The 23,275-nt window shown below is 48.9% G+C and overlaps 1 protein-coding gene across 1 annotated transcript in view; it reads left to right on the forward strand.

Moving 5' to 3' along the window:
- The window catches only part of fer1l6 (fer-1 like family member 6), a 193,624-nt gene that overhangs the window by 117,208 nt on the left and 53,141 nt on the right, over positions 1-23,275 (forward strand). The window contains exons 23-28 of the mRNA XM_038810140.1: positions 3,245-3,355; positions 6,654-6,815; positions 9,784-9,958; positions 13,279-13,385; positions 17,294-17,410; positions 21,286-21,337. Coding sequence (XP_038666068.1) covers positions 3,245-3,355; positions 6,654-6,815; positions 9,784-9,958; positions 13,279-13,385; positions 17,294-17,410; positions 21,286-21,337 — 724 coding nt within the window. The remainder of the gene's footprint in view (positions 1-3,244; positions 3,356-6,653; positions 6,816-9,783; positions 9,959-13,278; positions 13,386-17,293; positions 17,411-21,285; positions 21,338-23,275) is intronic.

The following is a 23,275-nucleotide window of genomic DNA, read 5'->3' on the forward strand; positions in this document are numbered from 1 at the left end:
ACCCACGTATCCACCCTATACCCGTAACCCAACAATCCCCCCCCCTTAACCTTACTTTTTAGGACACTACGGGCAATTTAGCACGGCCAATCCACCTAACCCGCACATCTTTGGACTGTGTGAGGAAACCGGAGCACCCGGAGGAAACACACGCACACACGGGGTGGACGTGCAGACTCCGCACAGACAGTGACCCAGCCGGGAATCGAACCTGGGACCCTGGAGCTGTGAAGCATTTATGCTAACCACCATGCTACCGTGCTGCCCATTTAGCAAAATATCCCCAAAACAGCCCCTCAACAAAGAGAACCTGCCCCATAAAATACTGTATGCCTGATTATTTTGTGGCCACTTGAGATTTATCTGGGATGAACTCGGGCCATTTGGGAACAGGAATTAACTGATGTGAAACAGGACGTATGGAGTGTAGAATTCGGAATGCAAATCTAAATTTACAACAGAAATGGGCAGCCTGTCCCCTCAAAATTTAAAAGGTGAAATTGTGTTTCGAAAGATCCAGGACACCATGACAATATTTTAGAATTAAAATTCAGAGCCAGAAATGCCTTGTTCGTCCAAGAATGGGGGACCCAGGGGAGGATTTACAATGACACCGTGCCTAGGCACAGGGCCCTGATCAATGGAGGGCCCCACCATCAGCTGCCCTATTGTATCAGCAGACCAGGGACTGGAACCCTCAGAGTCAGCTCAGCTAGACTACACATCAACATAGCCAGACAATTAGCAGGGCATCCAATCAGAGGCTAATTATTCCCTGCATGTGCTGCTGATAGGCTCAAAGTAGCAAATGCCGAGTAAAATCAGATTCTCATTGGATGAGGACTGTGGCGCTAACAATTGCACACAAAGACTTGATTCGGTACAAGGGAGGCTTTATTACAGTGAGAAGCTATTCCTTCCGCTGCAGCTGTAGAATGGCATCTCAGGGAAACTTATGAATATGCTTCCTGTGGGCGGAGCTAGCCAGCAGGGGCTTACCGGAAAACCTGTAATACAGGTACTGTCATACATCCCCTAATGCAAGCACACACATATCATAGATATCATAGATATCATAGAATTTGCAGTGCAGAAGGAGGCCATTCGGCCCATCGAGTCTGCACCGGCTCTTGGAAAGAGCACCCTACCCATGGTCAACACCTCCACCTTATCCCCATAACCCAGTAACCCCACCCAACACTAAGGGCAATTTTGGACACTAAGAGCCATTTATCATGGCCAATCCACCTAACCTGCACATCTTTGGACTGTGGGAGGAAACCGGAGCACCCGGAGGAAACCCACGCACACACGGAGAGGATGTGCAGACTCCACACAATGGTAGATCACCACATTCACCCCCTGTAAAAAATGAGTCCGGCGGGGGTGACGTGAAACTATAATACATAAACGTGATCTATTTACAGAGGGGGGGAAAAAAGGAACCAAGGTCCATCGGGAAACCCAGTGCCCGTCACAGGTTGAGTCGGACCGGCGGTCGGACGTTCCGTTGTGAGCGACGCAGCAGTGGTGGCGACGGGTGTAAAGGAGGGTGGCGCGTGGGTAGGGAGGAGTGTGGGCATGGGATCGGCACCCGAGGGAGCCAGGTCCCTGAGCGAGACTGTATCCTGGCGGCCGTCAGGGAACTCCACGTAGGCATATTGGGGGTTCGCGTGGCGCAGGCGTACCTTGTCCACCAGAGGGTCTGCCTTGTGAAGCCTGACATGCCTACGAAGAAGGACTGGCCCTGGAGCAGCGAGCCAAGTCAGGAGCGACACCCCGGATGTAGACTTCCTAGGGAAGGCAAAAACACGTTCATGGGGTGTGTTGTTAGTTGTGGTGCACAGCAGTGACTGAATGGAATGGAGCGCGTCAGGGAGGACCTGCTGCCAGCGAGCGGCTGGGAGGTTCATGGACCGTAGGGCCAGCTGGACGGGTCTCCATACCGTCCTGTTCTCCCTCTCTACCTGCCCGTTTCCCCGGGGGTTGTAGCTGGTCGTCCTGCTGGAGGCAATACCCATGCTGAGCAGGAATTGACGCAGCTCATCGCTCATGAACGAGGATCCCCTGTCACTGTAGATATAGTCGGGGAAACCGAACAGGGCGAAAATGGAATCTAGGGCCTTGATGACGGTGGCAGACGTCATATCTGGGCACGGGATGGCGAAGGGGAAACTAGAGAATTCATCAACCACACTAAGGATGTAGGTGTTGCGGTCGGTGGAGGGGAGGGGCCCTTTGAAATCCACGCTGAGGCGTTCAAAGGGGCGGGACGCTTTCACCAGGCGCGCGCGGTCTGGCCAGTAGAAGTGCGGCTTGCACTCGGCACAGACCTGGCAGTCTCTGGTGACTGTCCGTACTTCCTCGATGGAGTAGGGCAGATTGCGGGCTTTGATTAGATGGTACAAGCGAGTGACCCCCGGATGGCAAAGGCTCTCGTGAAGGGCACAGAGTTGGTTTACTTGTGCGTGTCACATGTACCTCGGGAGAGGGCGTCTGGGGGCTCGTTGAGCTTGCCGCGGCGATACAAGATCTCGTAATTATAGGTGGAGAGCTCGATTCTCCACCTACCGCATGATTTTGTCGTTTTTGATCTTGCCCCGCTGCGTGTTGTTAAACATGAAGGCTACCGACCGTTGGTCAGTGAGGAGAGTGAATCTCCTGCCGGCCAGGTAATGCCTCCAGTGCCGCACCGCTTCAACGATGGCCTGGGCCTCCTTCTCGACGGAGGAATGTCGGATTTTGGAGGCATGGAGGGTGCGGGAAAAGAATGCCACGGGTCTGCCTGCCTGGTTTAGAGTGGCGGCAAGGGCGACATCTGAAGCGTATCTCTCTGCTTGGAAGGGCAGTGTCTCATCTACTGCGTGCATCCCCGCCCTGGCTATGTCTGAGCGAATACGAGCGAAGGCCTGTTGTGCCTCGGCCGTGAGGGGAAATAGTGTGGACTGGATCAGTGGGCGGGCCTTGTCCGCGTATTGTGGGACCCACTGGGCGTAGTAAGAAAAGAACCCCAGGCATCGTTTGAGAGCCTTGGGGCAGTGGGGGAGGGGAAGCTCCATGAGGGGGCGCATGCGGTCGGGATCGGGCCCCAGTAGTCCGTTTTGGACTACGTAGCCGAGGATGGCTAAGCGGTCTGTGCGGAACACGACTTCTCCTTGTTATACGTGAGGTTGAGGAGAGATGTGGTGTGGAGTGTAAGCGTGTGTGTAATCTTTATCTTTTTTCTCTGATTATGTGCTTTCAGATTCCTGATTCGGGGGTTGAAGACCTTCCTGCTATTGATGAACCAGATGGAAACCAGATCTTACCAGTGCCAATGAACATTCGCCCTGTGCTCAGTAACTACAGACTGGAGGTACAGTGTGTATTGTAGGCAAAGTGTATTGAAACAGAGAAGCAGCAGAGGAACCTGGAAAGACTCAACAGGTCAGACAGTATCTGTGGAGAGAGAATCAGAGTTAACGATATAACAGGGTGCTACACTCTGCACCCCACCCGCCCCCACTCCTGACAAATGCTATGCAGCTATTTAATGCTGTGAGCCGCCGGAGACAAACCTTCTGTCCCTTTCTCGGGAGAAGTCCCACCTTAAATAGAGCTGTCAGCCAATCGGAGGACTGATGCCTATCTTGTCCCAGCAGCACCAGCCAGGAGTGGTGGCCACTGCTGAAACTGCTGATGATGAGGAGCCTGAACTCCAAGGTAAATTTTGAGGGGGGTGGCAGGAGGGGAAGAACAAAGAACAAAGAAAAATACAGCGCAGGAACAGGCCCTTCGGCCCTCCAAGCCCGTGCCGACCATGCTGCCCGTCTAAACTAAAATCTTCTGCACTTCCTGGGTCCGTATCCCTCTATTCCCTCCTATTCAATAGTCTTGCCAAGCCCTGGCTACCAGCCCAGGGTGAGAGAACAGGGGAAGTTTATGAAAGGCCAGTGGAAGAGTTATATGGAGGGGAATGGCCTTCTGTGGAGAGGCCTCTTAGTCCCAGGGAGCCAGGAAAGATTGCTTTCACAGAGCAGTATCAGCATCTTCTTTAGTCTTTAACAATTAACACTTCTTTGCCTTGTGCCCCTACCGTCTTTTGTCCCCCCTCCCCTTGTTCCCACCTATCCCTGATCTATTAGACTCCAGCTGTTCCACTTCCTCTTACAGTATAAAATCATCACTTTTTCCCCTCTCTTTAACTTTGAGGAAGAGTCATTCAGATTCGAAATGTTAACTAAATGGGTCTCATAGCGAACGCATTTAGCTGCATGTTTCCAGGTGCTCGCAGCGCTGAGAAATACAAGGCTATAAAATACGACTTGCGTTTGATATGCCCGACCCAGGCCGCACATATCCCCATTTTCTACACTGAGGAGATCCGCTCGATGGAACTCCTCAGTGTAGCGATAGATCAGGATGCCATTTTTAAATGGCAACCCAATCTCCGAGGCCCCTCTGAAGCAACCCCCCCCAAGCGCATGGCACAGGGCACCCCAGTCCAATCATATCCACACACAAAATGCCAGTTTGGCACCTTGGCAGTGCCAATCTGGCATCCTGGCAGTGCCCCTGCCAGCACCACAAGTGACAAGAGACCCTGACAAGTACCATTCTGTCTGGACCCCGTTTCTGCCGACCAGTATTGCATGGCGCTTGCCCAATGTTGATCCCACGCCTTGGGTAATTCAGGAATCTGCACATTAAAGTGAGACTAGCTGCCTTGCTTTAATATGCTAATTTGTTGAAAAGTGATACTGCCCACAATGGGCGGGATTCACATCGCAACGTCTCACGATAGATCTCGCGAGATGTTGTGAGCTGGGTAGATCCCGGGAGTGGAGCCTTTTGGCTTTTATTAGCCACGAGGCGAGCTGCTTTTCAGGCACACTGTGGCCATTAAATCGCGCCATCTATATTTATCTCCACAGATGTTGCCAGACCTGCTGAGTTTTTCGAGCATTTTCGGTTTTATTGCAAAGGCCCTCTCTTGCCTGACACTAACCCACGCAGCTAAAGCTACTGGGCATCCTGCATGGCATGGGACTGCCCTGTGTGGAAAATACCAGCGGTCGTAGGATGGGGCACTTAAGTAGTCACTAATTGGTCACTTACGGGCTTCAATTGGCCCAAGGATAGTTGGGCCACCCAAGAGCTTCCCCATCCTGTACAGAAGGGTCAAGGGCAGGTTGGTAGGTGGCAGACACGGGACCCACTGGATTTTATATGCCCATCCTGTCTTCAAACCCCCCAATGAGTGAGCGTAAAATCCAACCCGATATTTCAGGTCAATGACCTTTTATCAGAACTGGGAAAAGTTAGCGATGTAATAGGCTTCAGGCAAATACAAAGGCATGGGAAAGGGGGATGAAGAGCAGTGAAGAAGGTCAATGACAGAATGGAAGACAGGCAAGGTTAAATGGTGCAAGAAAGGGAGAACTCACACTTGCGTAGTGCCATTCCTGACCTCAAGTCATCCAGGGTGCTTCCAGCTTAGTGTGTGACTTTTGAAGTGTTGTCTCCTTCAATTATGGCAGCCAGTTGGCAGCCAGCGAGTACCCACAAACAACAACGAGATGCACGATCAGATAACCTATCTCTGGTAATGTGATTCAGGAAACCAATATTGGCCGGGGTACTCAGAAAACCGCACTGCTCTCTTGATGCTATAACATCCCAGGCACAGCTCTCTTAATGATATGGTCACTGTGTTTTTTTTAATAAATGTTTTTTATTGGGTTTTTGAGCAAAGTATATTTACCGTTATGTACACAGGATAAGAAACACACATATATATATATATATATATATATATATATATATATACACACACATATATAGAAGAGAAGGGCACACCCCAACATACCAAAGAAAAGAAAATAGTGAATAATAAAAAAAATACAATAAAAAATAAAATAGAATAACTGGTAGGGTATTGTGCACCAGCTCAATAGCAGCAACTCTGTACAACCTGGCAAAATTATTTACAACACGTAGGTAGGCGACTGTTTGCGCGCAGGGGGGGGGGGGGGGGGGGGGGGGGAGGAGGACTGGGGAGGTAAATATACATTTGGGTGCCGGAGAAACAATTACAGTGGGCAATACTCGAATGGATTTGGTGTTGGTCTTGTCGCTTGCTTCTCCAAGACGGATCTCGCTGAAAATCAAATTCGCCATCCGAGGGTCAGACGACGGCTTCCACAGAACGTGGGAGCCATTCACGCAATTGCTCCGGGACCTGTTTGTGGCCAATGAACAAGCGGTAGAATAGCCAGGTAGCCAAGAATCAGGGGAAAGTACCCAAAGCATGAGAGGGAGAGATAGACCGGGAGAGGAGGGGGTCAGCTAAACCTAAGAGGAAAGAAAGGCCAACCACAGGATGGGGGAGGGAAGAGACAGGGAACAAGAGAGGAGAATCAGCGAGGTGGGGGGAGGCAGGGAAATGGGAGCCGGAAGGAAGGCACGGGATACAATAGCAAACATGGTATCTCCAGGAGTAGGGAATGAGGAGATTGAATATGGTCACATCACATATACTGTCTTACAAAATCCAGCACATGCTTGAGTTCTTTGGAGACACAGCTTGAGATGCTCGCCATTTTCCACATGCGTGTGAATGTTTTAAATGTCAAAGTTGGCTTCAGTTTATTTTGAAATGCAATTTCCTGCAGGTGTTTTTTTGGGGCCTCCGCGAGCTGAAACGTGTACAGCTCCTCACCGTGGATCGACCACAGGTTTTTATTGAGTATGCAGGGAGGGGCATCAGATCTTCAGTCATCCAGAGTTACAAGAAAAATCCAAACTTTACAGTTCAAGAAGACTGTTTCACTGTAGTAAGTAGACAATTATTAAATTCACCACCAAGAGTTTGCTGCCAACAATGGGGCCTTTGCAGGTTTATCCCAAAAACTCTGTCCATTATTCGTTCCTGAGGCCCTGGGGAGCAGGCATGAGTTCCATACTGGGCTTAAAGAATCACAGGATTGTTACGGCGCAGAAGGAGGGCCATTCGGCCCAGCGTGTCTGCACCGGCTCTCCAAACGAGTATCATGATTTACTGCCATTCCCCTGCCTTTTCCCCGTACCCCTGCACATTGTTTCTACTTAAAGAATCATCAAATCATCAAAAGGCTCTTGAATGCCTCAATTAAACCTGCCCCCACCACACTCCAGACCCAAACCGCTTGTTGTTTGAAAAAGATTTTTCTCACATCACAGTTGCTCTCTTCGGCAAATCTCTTCAAATAGATAGATAGAATAGAACATACAATGCAGAAGGAGGCCATTCGGCCCATCACGTCTGCACCGACTCACTTAAGCCCTCACTTCCACCCTATCCCCGTAACCCAATAACCCCTCCTAATCTTTTTAGTCACTAAGGGCAATTTAGCACGGCCAATCCACCTAACCTGCACGTCTTTGGACTGTGGGAGGAAACCGGAGCACCCGGCGGAAACCCATGCAGACACGGGGAGAACGTGCAGACTCCGCACAGATAGTGACCCAAGCGGGAATCGAACCTGGGACCCTGGCGCTGTGAAGCCAAAGTGCTATCCGCTTGTACTACCGTGCTGCCGGCATCCGTGCCCTCTCGTTCTCGATCCTTTGACGGGCGGGACTAGTTTCTCCCTATCTACTCTGTCCCGCCCAGCCCCCTACTGGTTTTGCAAATCTCCATCAAATCTCCCCTTAGCCTCGAGGAGAACCTCCAAGTCCCAACCTTTCCAATCTATCCTCGTAACTGAAGTATCTCATTCTCGGAACCATTCTTGTTAACCTCCTCTGCACTCCTCAATGCGTTTACATCCCAAGTGACATTGGTCATCAATTCTGGGGGGCAGTTTAAAATTGCAATGTTTCCTCTTCAGCCCATTTAAGGGCATATGACGCCTTCATCAGACTGGCTCTGAGTCACAAATGGTCAGCTATGGTCGGCAACTTCGTCCTCTGTGCAGCGTCATGGGCCTCCTGCCGTTACTATTTAATCCCTGTGATTTAGGCAGAAATGGCAGATGGAAGTCCTACCCTGTCACACCTCCACGGGTGGAGCAGGAACTCAGAAACTTTGGGCCCTGTCTCTTTAGCCATGGTGCAATCCATGATGGTTTGCACAAAGGGCAAATCATAGCAGTAAAGTGTGCCGCCATTTTAGTTTCTTTGTGAAGAGGGGGAGCATTGGTCAGGGGCACTTTTCTGGATGAATTTCCTTGTATCTTTTTCTGCTTCTTAATTTCCTGATGTGGAGATGCTGCCGTTGGACTGGGGTGGGCACAGTAAGAAGTCTTACAACACCAGGTTAAAGTCCAACATGTTTGATTCAAACACTAGCTTTCGGAGCACTGCTCCTTCCTCAGGTGAATGAAGAGGTATTTTATTTCCTGGCCTCGTATAATGGAAGTGAAGAGAAGAGATGCGTGTTCCTGATACCTTGGCACCGACTCCTCGGAGCTGACTGCAAAAGGTATCAGGGCCCCGCCTAGTCCTCTTTCTTTTGCTGTGGGTTTCCACTTCTCATCTTCCCATTTTGTTTGGCATTGGAGTCAAACCTGCATCTTCTGCTGCACCACTAGCTTGAGCTCTTTGATGCACCACTAGCTTCAGCTCTTTGATGCACCACTAGCTTCAGCTCTTTGATTCATTGGAGTTCATATTTACTCCTCAGCAATGGAGGGGACAGCGTCGAGGAAGAGACAAAAAATGAAAATGTGCAAAGTGCAACCCCAACTCTTGTCCGTGCCTACCGCTATTTAATTGTGGCAAGGCTGGCATGTGTCAGGTCTGGCAGCGGTGGCCACCTCATGATCATATTCAAACCCACAAAATTGTCAACCTGCACCTGCAGTGCATTTAGGAGCCTGAATTCAATTTGACGATAGCTGGGCAGGCTTTTCAGGAATTGGAGAAATCCGGCAGGGCATTAAAAGCAGGGTAAGTGTTTTCCCGAGCACCCCTATTGGCTACATGGTGCGGATATATCCCCCATGGCTTCTGAATCAAACCTTTGACCAATCAGAAACTCTACATGCTGCTGTGTGGAGTCAACATGACCATTGCCTCCATACACCTGCACTCTCTCTCCCTCCCAGTTTCTGGGGTCTGACATCCCTCCCCTGCACCCCCCCCCCCACCACTACCTTTCCTCCACCATCCCTGATGCCCCCTTTTGTTGGGGACTATTCCCAAAAGTCTAGGATGGTGCCTTCTGCCACTGCTTTCTTACCAGGTAGCTGGCCAATCCCTCAATCTAAAAATGATTGCGAGGTCTTGCTGTTAAATTCCGAGTTTCAAACCTTTCCCCCGACCACCAGCTCACACCCCCCCACCGTCCCTCCTCCTTCTCCTGCCTCCATGTAAAAATCAGGGGTATTGTATTGCACAGGTATAAGATTTATGCATTATGATTAAAGGAAATTTGACAGAAAGAGTATTGTTGAAAAAAGAGACATGCTGCCGAAGCTTTTCATCTTGCACTTATCAGGACAGCTACACAAATACCAAATTCTAAGGGAAGAACAGTTTGTACTGCATGAGAAAAGGCTGCTGGTTGGTTGGCGCATGGCCTCTGATCGAAATCTTGCTGTGGCCAATGTTATTCCCCAAGCTTTTGTTTAAGTTCAACAAAGGCTAGTTGACTGGTTGGTTGAGATGTTGTCATGAAAAATGCCTTACGGAAATAGATTGTTGTTTCTTTTGAAATTTGGCACTCTTGCATCAGTCCTGATGAATGCCAGGTGAAAAGCTGCGACAGCTTGTCCCTTTTATTCAGCACTAGAAGAAATGCTTCACTGTTTGTTTTGACAGGAATTACCTGAGCATGAATACCTGCACCCACCACTTACCATCTCCGTAGTCGACTGGAGAGCATTTGGGCGCAGTACTCTCGTTGGGACACACACCATCAACTCGCTGAAGCAGTACATGCACAAACCTTCTGAACGTCGACGATCGACTGTTAAAAGGACAACGGACAGAACTGGTAGGCATCCCTGACTCAAGTTCCTCTCAAATCAGCTGAACTGGGGACAGTGATCTGCGATGAGTGAGCACCATGATATATTTTAAATGTTTCTACTCATGAGGAGACTATGTCTGGGGGGGGGGCAGACATAGTCTGAAAATTAGAGCCAGACTTTTTGTGAATGAAATTAGGAAAGATCTCTCCACGTAAAAGCTGGTAGATGTTTGGAACTGTTCTCCGCAAATAACAATTGGTGCACAACTCTTGTCCATTTTAAAACTGGAATTAATGGATTTTTATTGGCCAGGGATATTAAGGAATGTGGGGCAAAGGCGGGTATAAGGATTAATGTCACAGATGAGTCATGATCACTTAATGGTGGAACCGGCTCAAGGAGCTAAATGGCCAACTCCTATTCCTACGTTACTAATAGAACAACATCGAGGGCCAAGGGCCTGTTCTGTGCTGTACTGTTCTATGCTCTAACTTTGAAGAAAGTTTCTTGGCTCCAACCACTCTTTAAGTGGCAGCTTTGGCTCTTTGTTAGCAGTCTTCTCTTAAAGTTAGAGGTTTGTGTGTTGAAATCTGATTCCAGAAACTTGGGTACATGATCCAGGCTGGCATGTTGGTGCAGTGCCGATTGGGCACTGTCTGAGGTGCTAACATTCGGATGGTAAACCACAACACTATTTGCCCTCTCAGCTAGGTGTGAAAGATCCCACAGCGAAGAAGAGCCGGGGGAGTTCTCCCAACACTTCTGCCCAACATTTAATCCCCAACCAACACCTACAAACAGATGATCCTTAGATTTATTTCTTACAATTTGTGGGACATCAAACTTTGCACAACGTGGCTGCTACATTTCCCACAATGCAGCTGGTGTAGCGACAACCCATCAAAAGTAGCTCACCGGTGGTCAGGTGCACTGGAACATCGTGAGGTTGTGTTTACAATGCAAATCTGTTCTTTCTTTCATTCTTCCCTGGCTTCCTCCCTCTTCATCATAACACTATTTTTGTCTCAAAAAATGTAATTTGATTTAGAGTTGAGTGTAGATGTTAAAATGAACCTCAAAGTGCAGTAAATTAAGTCCATTATTTTGTAGGGTCTACGTAAGTTTAGCTGGTAAGCAGGTAATTATTTCTGTACAACATACACTCATTAATATATTCAGATAGCAAGGGCACAGTACTGCAAATATTAGGATTAGAAGAGAGAGAGAGTGTTACTCAATTGCTTAATGCTAAATATAACCCATAACGTCGACTCTCTTACATTTTCTCCTTTTCCTTCTTTGCCCTTGAAGCTTTTTCAGAGGGGTTTCCTCCGGGTGCTCCGGTTTCCTCCCACAGTCCAAAGAAGTGCAGGTTAGGTGGATTGGTCATGATAAATTGACCTTAGTGTCCAAAAGGGTTAGCTGGGGTTACGGGGATAGGGTGGAGGTATGGGCTGAGGTAAGGTGCTATTTACAAGGGCCGGCGCAGACACGATGGGCCAAATGGCCTCCTTCTGCACTGTAAATTCTAAACAAAAATTCTTAAAAAAAAGGTTCCCTTGGGTTCAGAGGGTCCCAAATTATTTGGCGGGGGGGGGCTCCCTGGGGGAGGGGTGATGTCATGGGACCCGCCGGATTTTATATGATGGGTAAAGCTTACAGTGCAGCCAATGGGCTACACTCTACGGGGGAGATTCTCCGTTTGAGAGATTAAGGGTTCGATTCTCTGTCAGCCGACACCAGGATCGAGGTTCACGATGCGGCAGAGAATCGCAAAATTGGGATCGACTCTGGGTGTTGGTGGGCACCGTTCCAAAAGCAATGGACTGACCTCTCCATTGGCGTCAGAATCAGGGTCCATCTCTGCATCCTCCTCACAGCTCACCCCTCCCACCCAGCTTAATGCCATCTGCAAATTTGTAGATATTTCAGTTAGTTCCCTCATCTAAATCATTAATATATCTTGTGAATGGCTGAGACCCTAGCACAAATCACTGCGATATCCCACTGGTCATCCATTTATTCCTACTCTTTGTGTCATATCTGCCGACCAGTTTTCTATCCATCTCAATACACTAGCCCCAATCCCACGCATTTTCATTTTACACTCTTATGTAAGACTTTGTCTGAAGCCTTCTGAAAGTCCAAATATATCACATCCACTGGCTCCCCCTCACCAACTCTACCAGTAACACTCTCGACGAATTCCAATAGATTTGCCAAGCATGACTTCCCCGTCATAAATCCATGCTGACTCTGTCCATTATTCTACCACTATTTTCCAACTGCTCTGCTGTAAAATCTTAGATAATGAACTCTAGAATTTCCCCCACCCCTGACATCTGGCTGACTGGTCTATATTTCACTGTTTTCTCTTTACCTCCTTTTAAATAGTGGAGTTACATTAGCTACCCTTCAGTCTGTAGAAACTGTTCCAGAGTCTATAGAATCTTGGAAGATGACCGGCAATACATCCACTATTTGTAGGGCCACTTCCTTCAGTACTCTGGGACCTATATTATCAGGCCCTAGGGATTTATCGGCCTTCAATCCCATCAATTTGCCCAACACATTTCTCTACTAATACTGATTTCCTTCAGTCCTTCCCTGTCACTAAACCCTGTGTTCCCCAACATTTCCGGTATGTTCTTTGTGTCCTCCGTTGTGAAGACAGAACCAAAGTATGTATATAGTTGCTCAGTCATTTCCTTGTTCCCCGTCATAACTTACCCTGTTTCTGACTGTAAGGGACTGACATTTGCCTTCACCAATCTTTCTCTCTCCACGTACCTGTAGAAACTTTTGCGGGTAGTCTTTATGCTGCCCAGTAGCTTAGAGTTTGCCATTTTAAGCGCAAGCTTAAGTCGGTACGGAATGGCAATCCGTCTCCCATTTCCGCTCTGAGGAGGTTATAAACTTGCGTCATGAGTCAGAAACAGAACAGGGCCAAAAAGTGGACCATGTAAAAGGCAGTTAAATCCCTTCTCTTTTGCCCGAATACCTCAGTGTGGGCAGCTGAGAGACTCTACGGGGCAGGTGTCCGGTCCTGCCCACCTCAGGAATCATCGCCGGATGGCCGGACAATTTGACGGACCATTGAAAGGCCCGTTGAACTCGGGCGGGAATTGGGCGGGACTGGGAAATCCCAACTAAGAACTCATGTACAAATCTGTTGGATTCAGACTGGGGAAGGTCAAAGTGAGGAGAAATTAAACGCTGAATCACTAGAAAAGCAAACTCGACAACGAACCTGAGATGTGTTGAAATTTATAGCAATGTTCCAGCATAAATCTAAATTCAACTTTCTATTAATTACGGATTTCTTTTTAAAATGCATCCACAGATGGCTCTGGTGCTACACTACAGAGGCGGGAAGATGAAGTCCATATAAGCATCGCGCCCGAAACACCAGCTCAACCAATGGCAGAAAGAGCTTTCAAAAAATCATTGGTCAGTAAGGTTTTCTTGCCCATGCACCTCTATAATTTAGATTGCATCCTCTGTTAGAATGTTGAACTTGATTGAATACTGTATAATAATTTGCAGCCGTGTAATGCAGCTGACCTCATGCAGCCTTTTAAATTCTTTCGCAGCATGTGGGTGCTGCTGGCTAGGCCACCCTTTATTGTCCATCCCTAATTGAGAAGGTGGTGGTGAGTTGCCTTCTTGAACGACTGCATGTTGTGTAGGTACACAGTGCTGTTACAGAGGGAGTTCCAGGATATTGACCCAATGACAGTGAAGTGGCGATATATTTCCAAGTCAGGATGGCGTGTGGCTTAAAGTGGAGCATGCAGGGAATGGCGTTCCCATGTATCTGCTGTGCTTGTCCTTCTAGATGGTAGTGGTCCTGAGTTTGAAAGATGTTGTCTGAGTAACCTTGGTGAGTTGCTACAGTGCACCTTGTAGATGGTACACACAGCTGCCACTGTGAGCCAGTGGGGGAAGGAAGTGAATACTGAAGGTGGTCGATGGGATGCCAATCAAGCGTGGCTGCTTTGTCCTGGATGGCATCAAGCTTCTTGAGTGTTGTTGGAGCTGCACCTGCATCCAGGCAAGTGGGGAATATTCCATAACACTCCAGGAGGTGAGTTACCATCTACAGAATTCACAACTTCTGACCTGCTCTGGTAGCACAGTATTTATATTATTGGTCCAGTTGAGTTTCTGGTCAATGGTAACCCCCAGGATGTCTATAGTGGGGTTCAGCAATGGTAATGCCATTGAACCTGATAGTTGGATTCTCTCCTGTTGGAGATGGTTATTGTGTGGCGTGAATGTTACTTGCCACTTATCAGCCCAAGCCCGAGTATCATCTAAGTCTTACCAGATTTGGGGCAGCAGGGTAGCATGGTGGTTAGCATAAATGCTTCACAGCTCCAGGGTCCCAGGTTCGATTCCCGGCTGGGTCACTGTCTGTGTGGAGTCTGCACGTCCTCCCCCTGTGTTCGTGGGTTTCCTCCGGGTGTTCCGGTTCCCTCCCACAGTCCAAAGATGTGCGGGTTAGGTGGATTGGCCATGCTAAATTGCCCGTAGTGTCCTAAAAAAAGTAAGGTTGGGGGGGGGGGGGTTGTTGGGTTACGGGTATAGGGTGGATACGTGGGTTTGAGTAGGGTGATCATGGCTCGGCACAACATTGAGGGCCGAAGGGCCTGTGCTGTGCTGTACTGTTCTATGTTCTATGTTCTGTTCTATGTTCTATGGGCACAGACTGTTCAATATCTGAGAAGTTGTGAATGGTGCTGAACATTGTGCAATCATCAGCGACCATCCCCACGTTCATTGATTAAATTATTGAAGATGGTTGGGCCGAGGACACTACCCTGAGGACCTCTTGCAGTGATTTACTGGGACTGAAATGATTATCTCCAACAGCCACAACTACTTTCCTTTCTGCTCGGTATAACTCCAACCGGAGGAGAGTTTAATTGTCCCCCACCAGTCACGACTGGATGTCGCAGGAAGTCGGTAAAGCACACAAAAAACTCAAGAGCAGAAACGGACAGCTGCAGGTAATCTGAGTGGGAAAAATTGGTTACTGCACTTAGAGCCTTAAAGGGGCAATGACATTTAAAGCTGTAACTGCAAGAAAATGTAGCATTCTTGGAGAAAGGGATAACAAAGATTGTATTGCAAATAGTTATACTCCATTGGAAGGGACAAAGATTTTGTATTGATAAGAAAGGGGGCTGTTGTATTCTATGCCCACATGCCATTGTAATGAAAAGATGCTCGGCAGAGCAAGAGTTAATGTGAGACTGGAATAGCATTGTTGATGATATGATGTCTAGAGACAAATGGTAATAGACTCAGAGCAAAGTCAGCGTGGAGACAGAAGCTCCATACATGCCATTAATTGAGATCTGTAACTATTTAAAGATTCACGATAAATGGTTCATATTTAAATATGGAAGTGTCAGACTCCTCGTAATTGAGACGCTACAGCTGACACCATGGCTGGGATTCCCCGACCCTGCGCTGGCGCTGTTTCTCGGGGTCCTGCGGGATTCCCGCCACGCCGGTTGGGGGCCGTTTACAGCGCCCGCCCCCCCCCCCCCCCCCCCCGGCGATTCTCCGGGCCCCGATGGGCCATGTGGCTGTAAAGTTTTGCCCTGTCCTGCAGGCGTGAATTACTCACCTCACGCACGGCGGGATCCAGCAGGTAAATGTGCGGAGGCGGTCCGGGGGGGGGATCCGACCCCGGCGGGTGCCCTCACGGTGGCCTGGTCCGCAATCGGGGCCTCCCGATCTGTGGGTGGGCTGGTTCCATGGGGGGCCTTCTTTCCTCCACGCCGGTCCCCGTAGGCCTCCACCATATTTTCCCGGGGGCTGGTGCGGAGAAGGAAACCCCCGCGCATGCGCGGAAATACACCGGCCGGACCGCTCTTCGTCGGCAGCTGGAGCGTCGCCGACCACTCCGCCGTCAACCTAGCCCCCGAAAAATTGGAGAATTCCTCACTTCCTCACGGGGGCTGTTGACGCCGGAGTGGTTGGCTCCGGTTTTCCCTACGGCGTGGGGACATAGCCATTTTCAGATAATCCCGCCCCATATTACAACAATGTTAGTTCAAATACAAAATTGGCTGGATTATTGGGACCCCCCCCCCCCCCCCCCCCCCCCCCAACCCCACCTCAGCCCATTGCACCTCTCATTGCATCTGAGACGGCAAATGGGAGGAGGAAAGACAGATTGTCAAACAGGAGGACAAAACTTACAAATGTACTGAAAATTACTTGCACAAGAAATTATTTCTCAACATTTAGAAATGATATTTCATAAATGATAAGCGTAATAACTTCTCAAGGTTTTACACTAGGTTGTGTTATCACGATAGCTAAGTCTACAAAGTTGCTGAACGCATTTAACTAGCCCTTCACCTCTGTTTGAATGAACTCAAGGTAATGGATAGTTTTGGCACCATTCTTGGCTGCTATTGTTTTAACTCAATGTTGCGTATGCTTAGTTTATTCTCGCTAAGGCTGTTGTTGTATCTGGGCAATGTTCACTTGGAGAATAGTGCGAAGCAATGGAACGATGTGCAGGTTGTCAGCCTGAGGGACCATAATGTGAACGTGCCCACCATGCCCCATTATCAACTTCATGTCAGCTGACAGGGTGATTAGTTCTGAATGGTGGGAGGGTTTTTTGATCTTCCACAACCTGTTAGTTGACCCCAGATCCAACGAACACAAGTACCCTGCGGGATGTCCATCCAAAATTCAGAATTGGAACTCCGGGATTGTGTGGAGTGAGGTCCCAACAGTGCAGCTCCTCGGGTTCGATCCCGGCTCTGGGTCACTGTGCGTGTGGAGTTTGCACATTCTCCCCGTGTCTGCATGGGTCTCGCCCTCACAACCCAAAGATGTGCAGGTTAGGTGGATTGGCCACGTTAAATTGCCCCTTAATTGGGGAAAAAAATAATAATTGGGTACTCTAAATTTTAAAAAACACAGTGCACCTCCTGATTCATTGGAACGTAGGAAATGGGAGTAGAAGTAGGCCATTCAGCCCCTCAAGCCTGCATTACTATTTACCTAGATCGTGACTGATCTTCTATCTCAGTGCCATTTTCCCACCCTATCCCCATGCCCCCTTGATCTCTTAATGTCCAGGCATTTATCAATCTCTGTCTTGGACATGCTCAATGACTCAGCCTCTGGTGACCAATGGGGTAGAGAATTCCAAAGATTGACCTCTGAGTGAAGAAATTCCTTTATTCAGGAAGTGAGACTGCTGCCAGTAAATCCAATGTTTGCCCCCTTGCTGCGGTCCTGGGACATATGGACCACCCCTCAGAGAACCAGTGAAAATGTGTGTTCCATTGAAATCACTACCCATTGGCTTTGCTTTATTTCAGAAGCGGAGGTTGTCGCGGAAGTTCACTTCAAGGAGGAAATCTTCTGTCGCTACTGACAGCGAGAATGTTATAGATTGGTGGTCAAAGCACGACGCTTCTGTGGTAAAAGCCGACAGTGTAGGGAATATTTATACATGTTCATTTTACAATGCTTGTTTAAAATGTGCTCCTCATGAAATTATACCATTTATTGAAATGCTATCACTGATCAATAAGAATGATTGTAGTAGTTCACTGATTTTATTGTTAATATCTGTGATTAAGATGAACTACCTATGTGGAATGGAAAATCGAAGAAAATGCACAGGATTGTGGAAACAAAGACAATGGCCCGACACTGGCGGGAAAACCGGAGCCAACCACTCCGGCGTCAACAGCCCCCGAAAGTGCGGAATTCTCCGCACTTTCAGGGGCTAGGTGGATGCCAGAGGGGCTGGTGCCGCTCCATCCGGCGCCGTAGGGACGGCGCGAGTTCGCGCATGCGCTGAAGGGCTGGCGTGATTTTGCGCATGCGTGGAATGGCCACCATGGTTCCCCGCATGTGCAGACTGACCGGTGTATTTTGGCACATGCGTGGGGGGGTTCGCTTCTCCGCGTCGGCCCTACAGGGGCCCGACGCAGAAGGAAGAAGTGTCCCCACGGAACAAGTCTGCCCGCAGATCGGTGCGCCCCGATCGCAGGCCAGGCCACCATGGCCCCTCCCACCAACCCCCCATGGGTCGGATCCCCCCTGCGCCCTCCCACCGAGGACCGCCCCCGGCGACTTACCTGCAGGTCCCGCCGGTACATGAGTTGAGTGATTCACGCCGGCGGGACTGGCCAAAATGGACTGCCGCTCGGCCCATCGGGGCCCGCAGAATCGCCGGGGGGGCTGCTGCCAACGGCCCCGACCGGCGTGGCGGGAATCCTGGCCCAGCCCAAAAAATGGCACCAGAGAATACGACAGCCGGCGGGGCAGGACTCGCGCCGCCCCCCGGGGATTCTCCGACCCGGCGGGGGGGGGTCAGAGAATCCCGCCTAAAGGGTGCGATTGAATAAAATGAAATGAAATGAAATGAAAATCGCTTATTGTCACAAGTAGGCTTCAATGAAGTTACTGTGAAAATCCCCTAGTCGCCACATTCCGGCGCCTGTTCGGGGAGGCTGGTACAGGAATTGAACCGTGCTGCTGGCCTGCTTTCAAAGCCAGCGATTTAGCCCTGTGCTAAACCAGCCCCTACTGACAGGAAATAACAGAGTCCTCTTTTGGGGGTGTTCAGCGGGGTGTTTCCGCTGAAAAACACCCCACCAATCAATGGCGCCTTGCCAGTTTCTTTCCGCCTCAGTCAGGGGCGCCCCATCGAGGCTGCACTTAAGTCATTTCCTGCACTGGCGACATCAGCTGTCATTTCTAAAGGCAGCCCCAATCCTTCGACCCCCCTCAGCAAGCACACTGTGGTCTCCGGACCCCCAACTGCACCGAACGTATCTCTTCCGGGTACCTCGAGCCACACCTTTTAAGGGCAAGGCACCCACGGCCAAACCCTTGGAACAGGTACCCGGGCATCTTGGCACTGCCAGTCTGGGACCCTGGCACTGCCAGTCTGGGACCCTGGCACTGCCCCTGCGAGCCTGGAAGTGCCTCCCAGGTCCCTGGCCCTGCCAGGATGGCCCTGCCTGGGTGGAAGTGCCTAGGTGCCAGTGGGAGTGCCAGGCAACCACCCTGCACAGAGCACAATCGCCCGGGGGTCTCCAGTGACCAGTGGACCAGTACTAAATGTCGCCCAGTCGGGCCTTGCTGGGGAGACCATTAGTTCCCCGGCACTGGGAAATTAGGGCAGCACACTAACACAGTGGTTAGCATTGTAGATTCCAGGCGCCAGGGTCCCAGGTTCGATTCCGGGCTTGGGTCACTGTGTGGAGTCTATACGTTCTCCCCCTGTCTGCATGGGTTTCCTCCGGGTGCTCCGGTTTCCTCCCACAATTGCCGAAAGACGTGCTGTTCGGTAATTTGAGTACTAACTCACACCTGTGAGTTTTGTGTTTCCTTTTTGGGCTCCGTCATAATTAACGTAGTGACTTAATGCATATCGTTCTGCTGATAATGTTTGACTTTCAGAAGAACAATCCATTACTTTCAATTGATTTGAACAGAAGGCAAGCAGAATTTTGATAGGTCCCCCTAATGGGTCAGTGGATTTACCTGATGATCAGCCGAGCTGTAGGATGGGACTTCAGGACCCGCCCACCGCCAGGATTATCCAGTCCCGCCGAAGGCCATTCAAATTTTGGCTGGGGCGTCAAATCTGACACGGCAGGTCCCGCCACAATGGGGCTGGAAAATCACGACCATGGTCTCAATCCAACTGTTGATCAGTGTCATTGACTTCAGCGTTAAGGGAGTGATGGAGGTGTGACAACTGACCCCAATGTCAGGTGTAGGACGACTTTCATGTTCAATTTCCTTTAGTTACTTAAACATCAACTCAGTTGCAACAAATGCCGATCTGATGCTTGTCTTTAGTAAAGTCGCCATAATCCCAGATGACTATTGGCTGCTCTCCACTTTGAAGAGAGGGGGAGAGCTGACTGGTGGTGATTTAGGTGACTAGGGGCAGCAGGGTAGCATGGTGGTTAGCATAAATGCTTCACAGCTCCAGGGTCCCAGGTTCGATTCCTGGCTGGGTCACTGTCTGTGTGGAGTCTGCACGTCCTCCCCCTGTGTGCGTGGGTTTCCTCCGGGTGCTCCGGTTTCCTCCCACAGTCCAAAGATGTGCGGGTTAGGTGGATTGGCCATGATAAATTGCCCGTAGTGTCCTAATAAAAGTAAGGTTAAGGGGGAGGTTGTTGGGTTACGGGTATAGGGTGGATACGTGGGTTTGAGTAGGGTGATCATGGCTCGGCACAACATTGAGGGCCGAAGGGCCTGTTCTGTGCTGTACTGTTCTATGTTCTATCTATGTAACACCTCAGGTGAAAGGCAAGGTTGAGAAGGCGGGGCCTTCAGAAATACCTTCAGGCGGTACGGGAATTGAACCCACGCTGTTGTTGGCTTCGCTCTACATCATGAACCAGCTGCCCAGCCAACCGAGTTAGGTGCTTGTCTTTAATGAGCCTTTGTTACACAATTCAATGCTAGTACTTCCAGGCGAATCTCACAACACAATTCTATTTATTTGATTCTTTATGAATGCGTTCACAAATTGCGACAGAACCTGGGGGCCTATTTAGCTCTGGTAAAAGTCTTCACCTCAGATAGGCGACTTTACCACCCGACAGAACTCATACATCAAACTTTGCCATCCCATCCTGTCTATGGGGCAGTGGTTTATTCTAAACACTTAACGTCAATTATTCCTCCATCCATGTGTACTAACACTAACTTGCAAAACATTGAAAGACACACATCACAGATTTTAGATAACACCCAACGAACACTCGTGTTCATCAGTTCCTCCCATTGATTCCATTCCCATTGCTACAGATCCCCCAAACACTTTATTGCTATAATCATTGGTCAAAACATGCTGCAAAGCCAATTAAGACTTGGGTGAATGATTTTCCCACTTTTTCAACATACTTTCGTTTAACAAAGTTTTCCGGGTTCAATTCCATCCTCGGGTGATTGTGTGGAGTTTGCACTTTTCCCCCATGTCTGCGTGGGTTTCCTCCGTGTGCTCCACTGTCCAAAGATGTGTAGGTTAGGTGGGGTTACAGGGATGGGGCAAGGGAGTGGGCCGCTCCTTCAGAGGGTCGGTGCAGACTCGATGGGCCGGATGACCTTCTTCTGCACTGCAGCAATTCTATGGTTCTATGTACCGATCTCACAAGCAGCATGCATTGAAATAAATGGAGCAGTGTGAATCTAGATTGCCACATCTGGGAAATAGGTCAAGAGAAATCATCCAATGCTACCGCTCCTGATCTCTTAGGACTGCTATATTAAGCAAACATGTCTCTGTCACATTAATAAGTTGCCTACCTACTCATTTTAATTTTGTCTTTCTGATAAGGCTAAATCGAGAGATTTAAGTATCAGTCTGCATGCTGAAGGACGTGAAAGTGGTAAGTGAGCACTTATACAGCAAAATGTCTAATTGTTGGACACCTATCCATTTAAAAAAATATTTTATTCAAGCAAAGTTTTCATTGCAACAAACAAACCCACCAACAATACAATCCCAATCCCATCCTATCCTTAAACTACACCCATCCCGACCTCCCGAACTCCTTCCCGCTCCATAAAGAAAACAGGACCTTAGCAAACCCTTAACCCAGCTAAGAAGATACCTGTACCAGCCTCCCTGAACAGGTGCCGGAATGTGGCGACTAGGGGCTTTTCACAGTAACTCCATTGAAGCCTACTCGTGACAATAAGCGATTTTCATTTCATTTCAAGATGAACCCTGTCCCCACCCCCAACTGCTGATGGTAACTAACTCCACTCAAGTAGAAACTTTCCATCGACCCCCTCAAAGTATACTTTAATCTTCTCCATGTGTAGAAATTCCATCAAATTCCCCAATCAAGCCGAGGACTTAGGCTGCATCGGGGATCTCCAACCAAACGGAACTCGCCTGCAGGCCGTTAGCGAGACGAAGGCTCAGACGCCCGCCGTCGTCCCTGTCTGCAACCCTGGCAAGTCAGACACTCCAAAGCTGACCACCAATGGCACGGCTCCAACTGAACGCCCCAAACTCCTGATAAATTAACAAAAAAAGGGACAGAGAAGCTGACAAGCTTAAACATTTCCTAAATATAATCTGCAGTTTCACCATCTAGAGGTATTAGAACAAACAAACAAAGAACAAAGAAAAGTACAGCCCAGGAACAGGCCCTTCGGTCCTCCAAGCCCGTGCCGACCATGCTGCCCGTCTAAACTAAAATCTACTACAATTTAATAAATATGAAGGCCTTATATCACTGGTAGAAAGGAATGTTCACCAAAAAATTGGCCGTTGGTGGCAACACTCCTGATTTGCTGTACTCAGTTTTCTGGTCATTCGTTGTCACAGGAAAGTGGAAATGCCCCAAAAGGGGGCCACAGTTGTCTTCGTACCCCAACCTACACTGGCCGCAGAGCCCTTATAACATTCATCCTATGATATCTGACATTTAGATGCATAAAGTAAACGCTCAAAGCCTTTGGTCCAAAGGGAGAGGTAATAGCTATAAAATATTTAACATGCTGTCAGTCATGTTAGTGAACGAGCCTGCAATGTATCCAACTGTTGCTATTAGGTTTCTTACTGGATACTGATGCACCTGAGGAGGTTTTAGTGCAGTGGGTGGTGTCGCTGCCTCAGAACCAGAAGCTCTCCGCTTGAGTCCCACTTCAGGGCCTGATGGCCAAGGAAGGCGCATCCATTCGCCAGTGTCAACGTGCAAATTCTTCCAACAGGCGCCAATGGCGGGCAGTACAACCAAGAGAGATTCACAGTCAGCTGTGGATGGATATTGGAGCCCCCACCATCATTATCCATCATTATCCATACAGCTCCAGATGACATACAAAGTGTATGTGTCACAGCAACCCAGACCCCTTGAGTGAACTGTAATGCACGCATCATTGATGTGCTTTGTTGATTTTATTTGGGGTAATTTTATGAAGTTGCACCATTTCGGTCGTCAGGACTCCGCTGACTGCACTGTCACCTGATGGGCGCGTTGCGAGTAATTCGCAAAGTGATTGAAGTTAGAACAGTTTGTTGATGGAGCACAGACGTAGATCATTCTGCCCATCGTGTCGGTGAAAGAGTTACCTAATTACTCACTCTTGCCTGCTCTTTTCCCCCGTAGCCTTCAGATTTTGCTCGATTATACAAAGGATTTCAAGGTAGAAAAAGAGTGAAAACTTTCTCTGTGGATAATTTGGAGCACAATCATTTAAACGTGTTCTAGTGAAGCATTTATTACAGGTCGCACACAAAGGGAATAGTTGCCATGCATTTAAGTGAACATCATAAAAATTGTGTAGAAAGGGGAAAATAGGTTAATTCAAAT

Source organism: Scyliorhinus canicula, chromosome 10 (assembly GCF_902713615.1).
Source record: "Scyliorhinus canicula chromosome 10, sScyCan1.1, whole genome shotgun sequence".
Taxonomy (NCBI): Eukaryota; Metazoa; Chordata; class Chondrichthyes; order Carcharhiniformes; family Scyliorhinidae; genus Scyliorhinus; species Scyliorhinus canicula.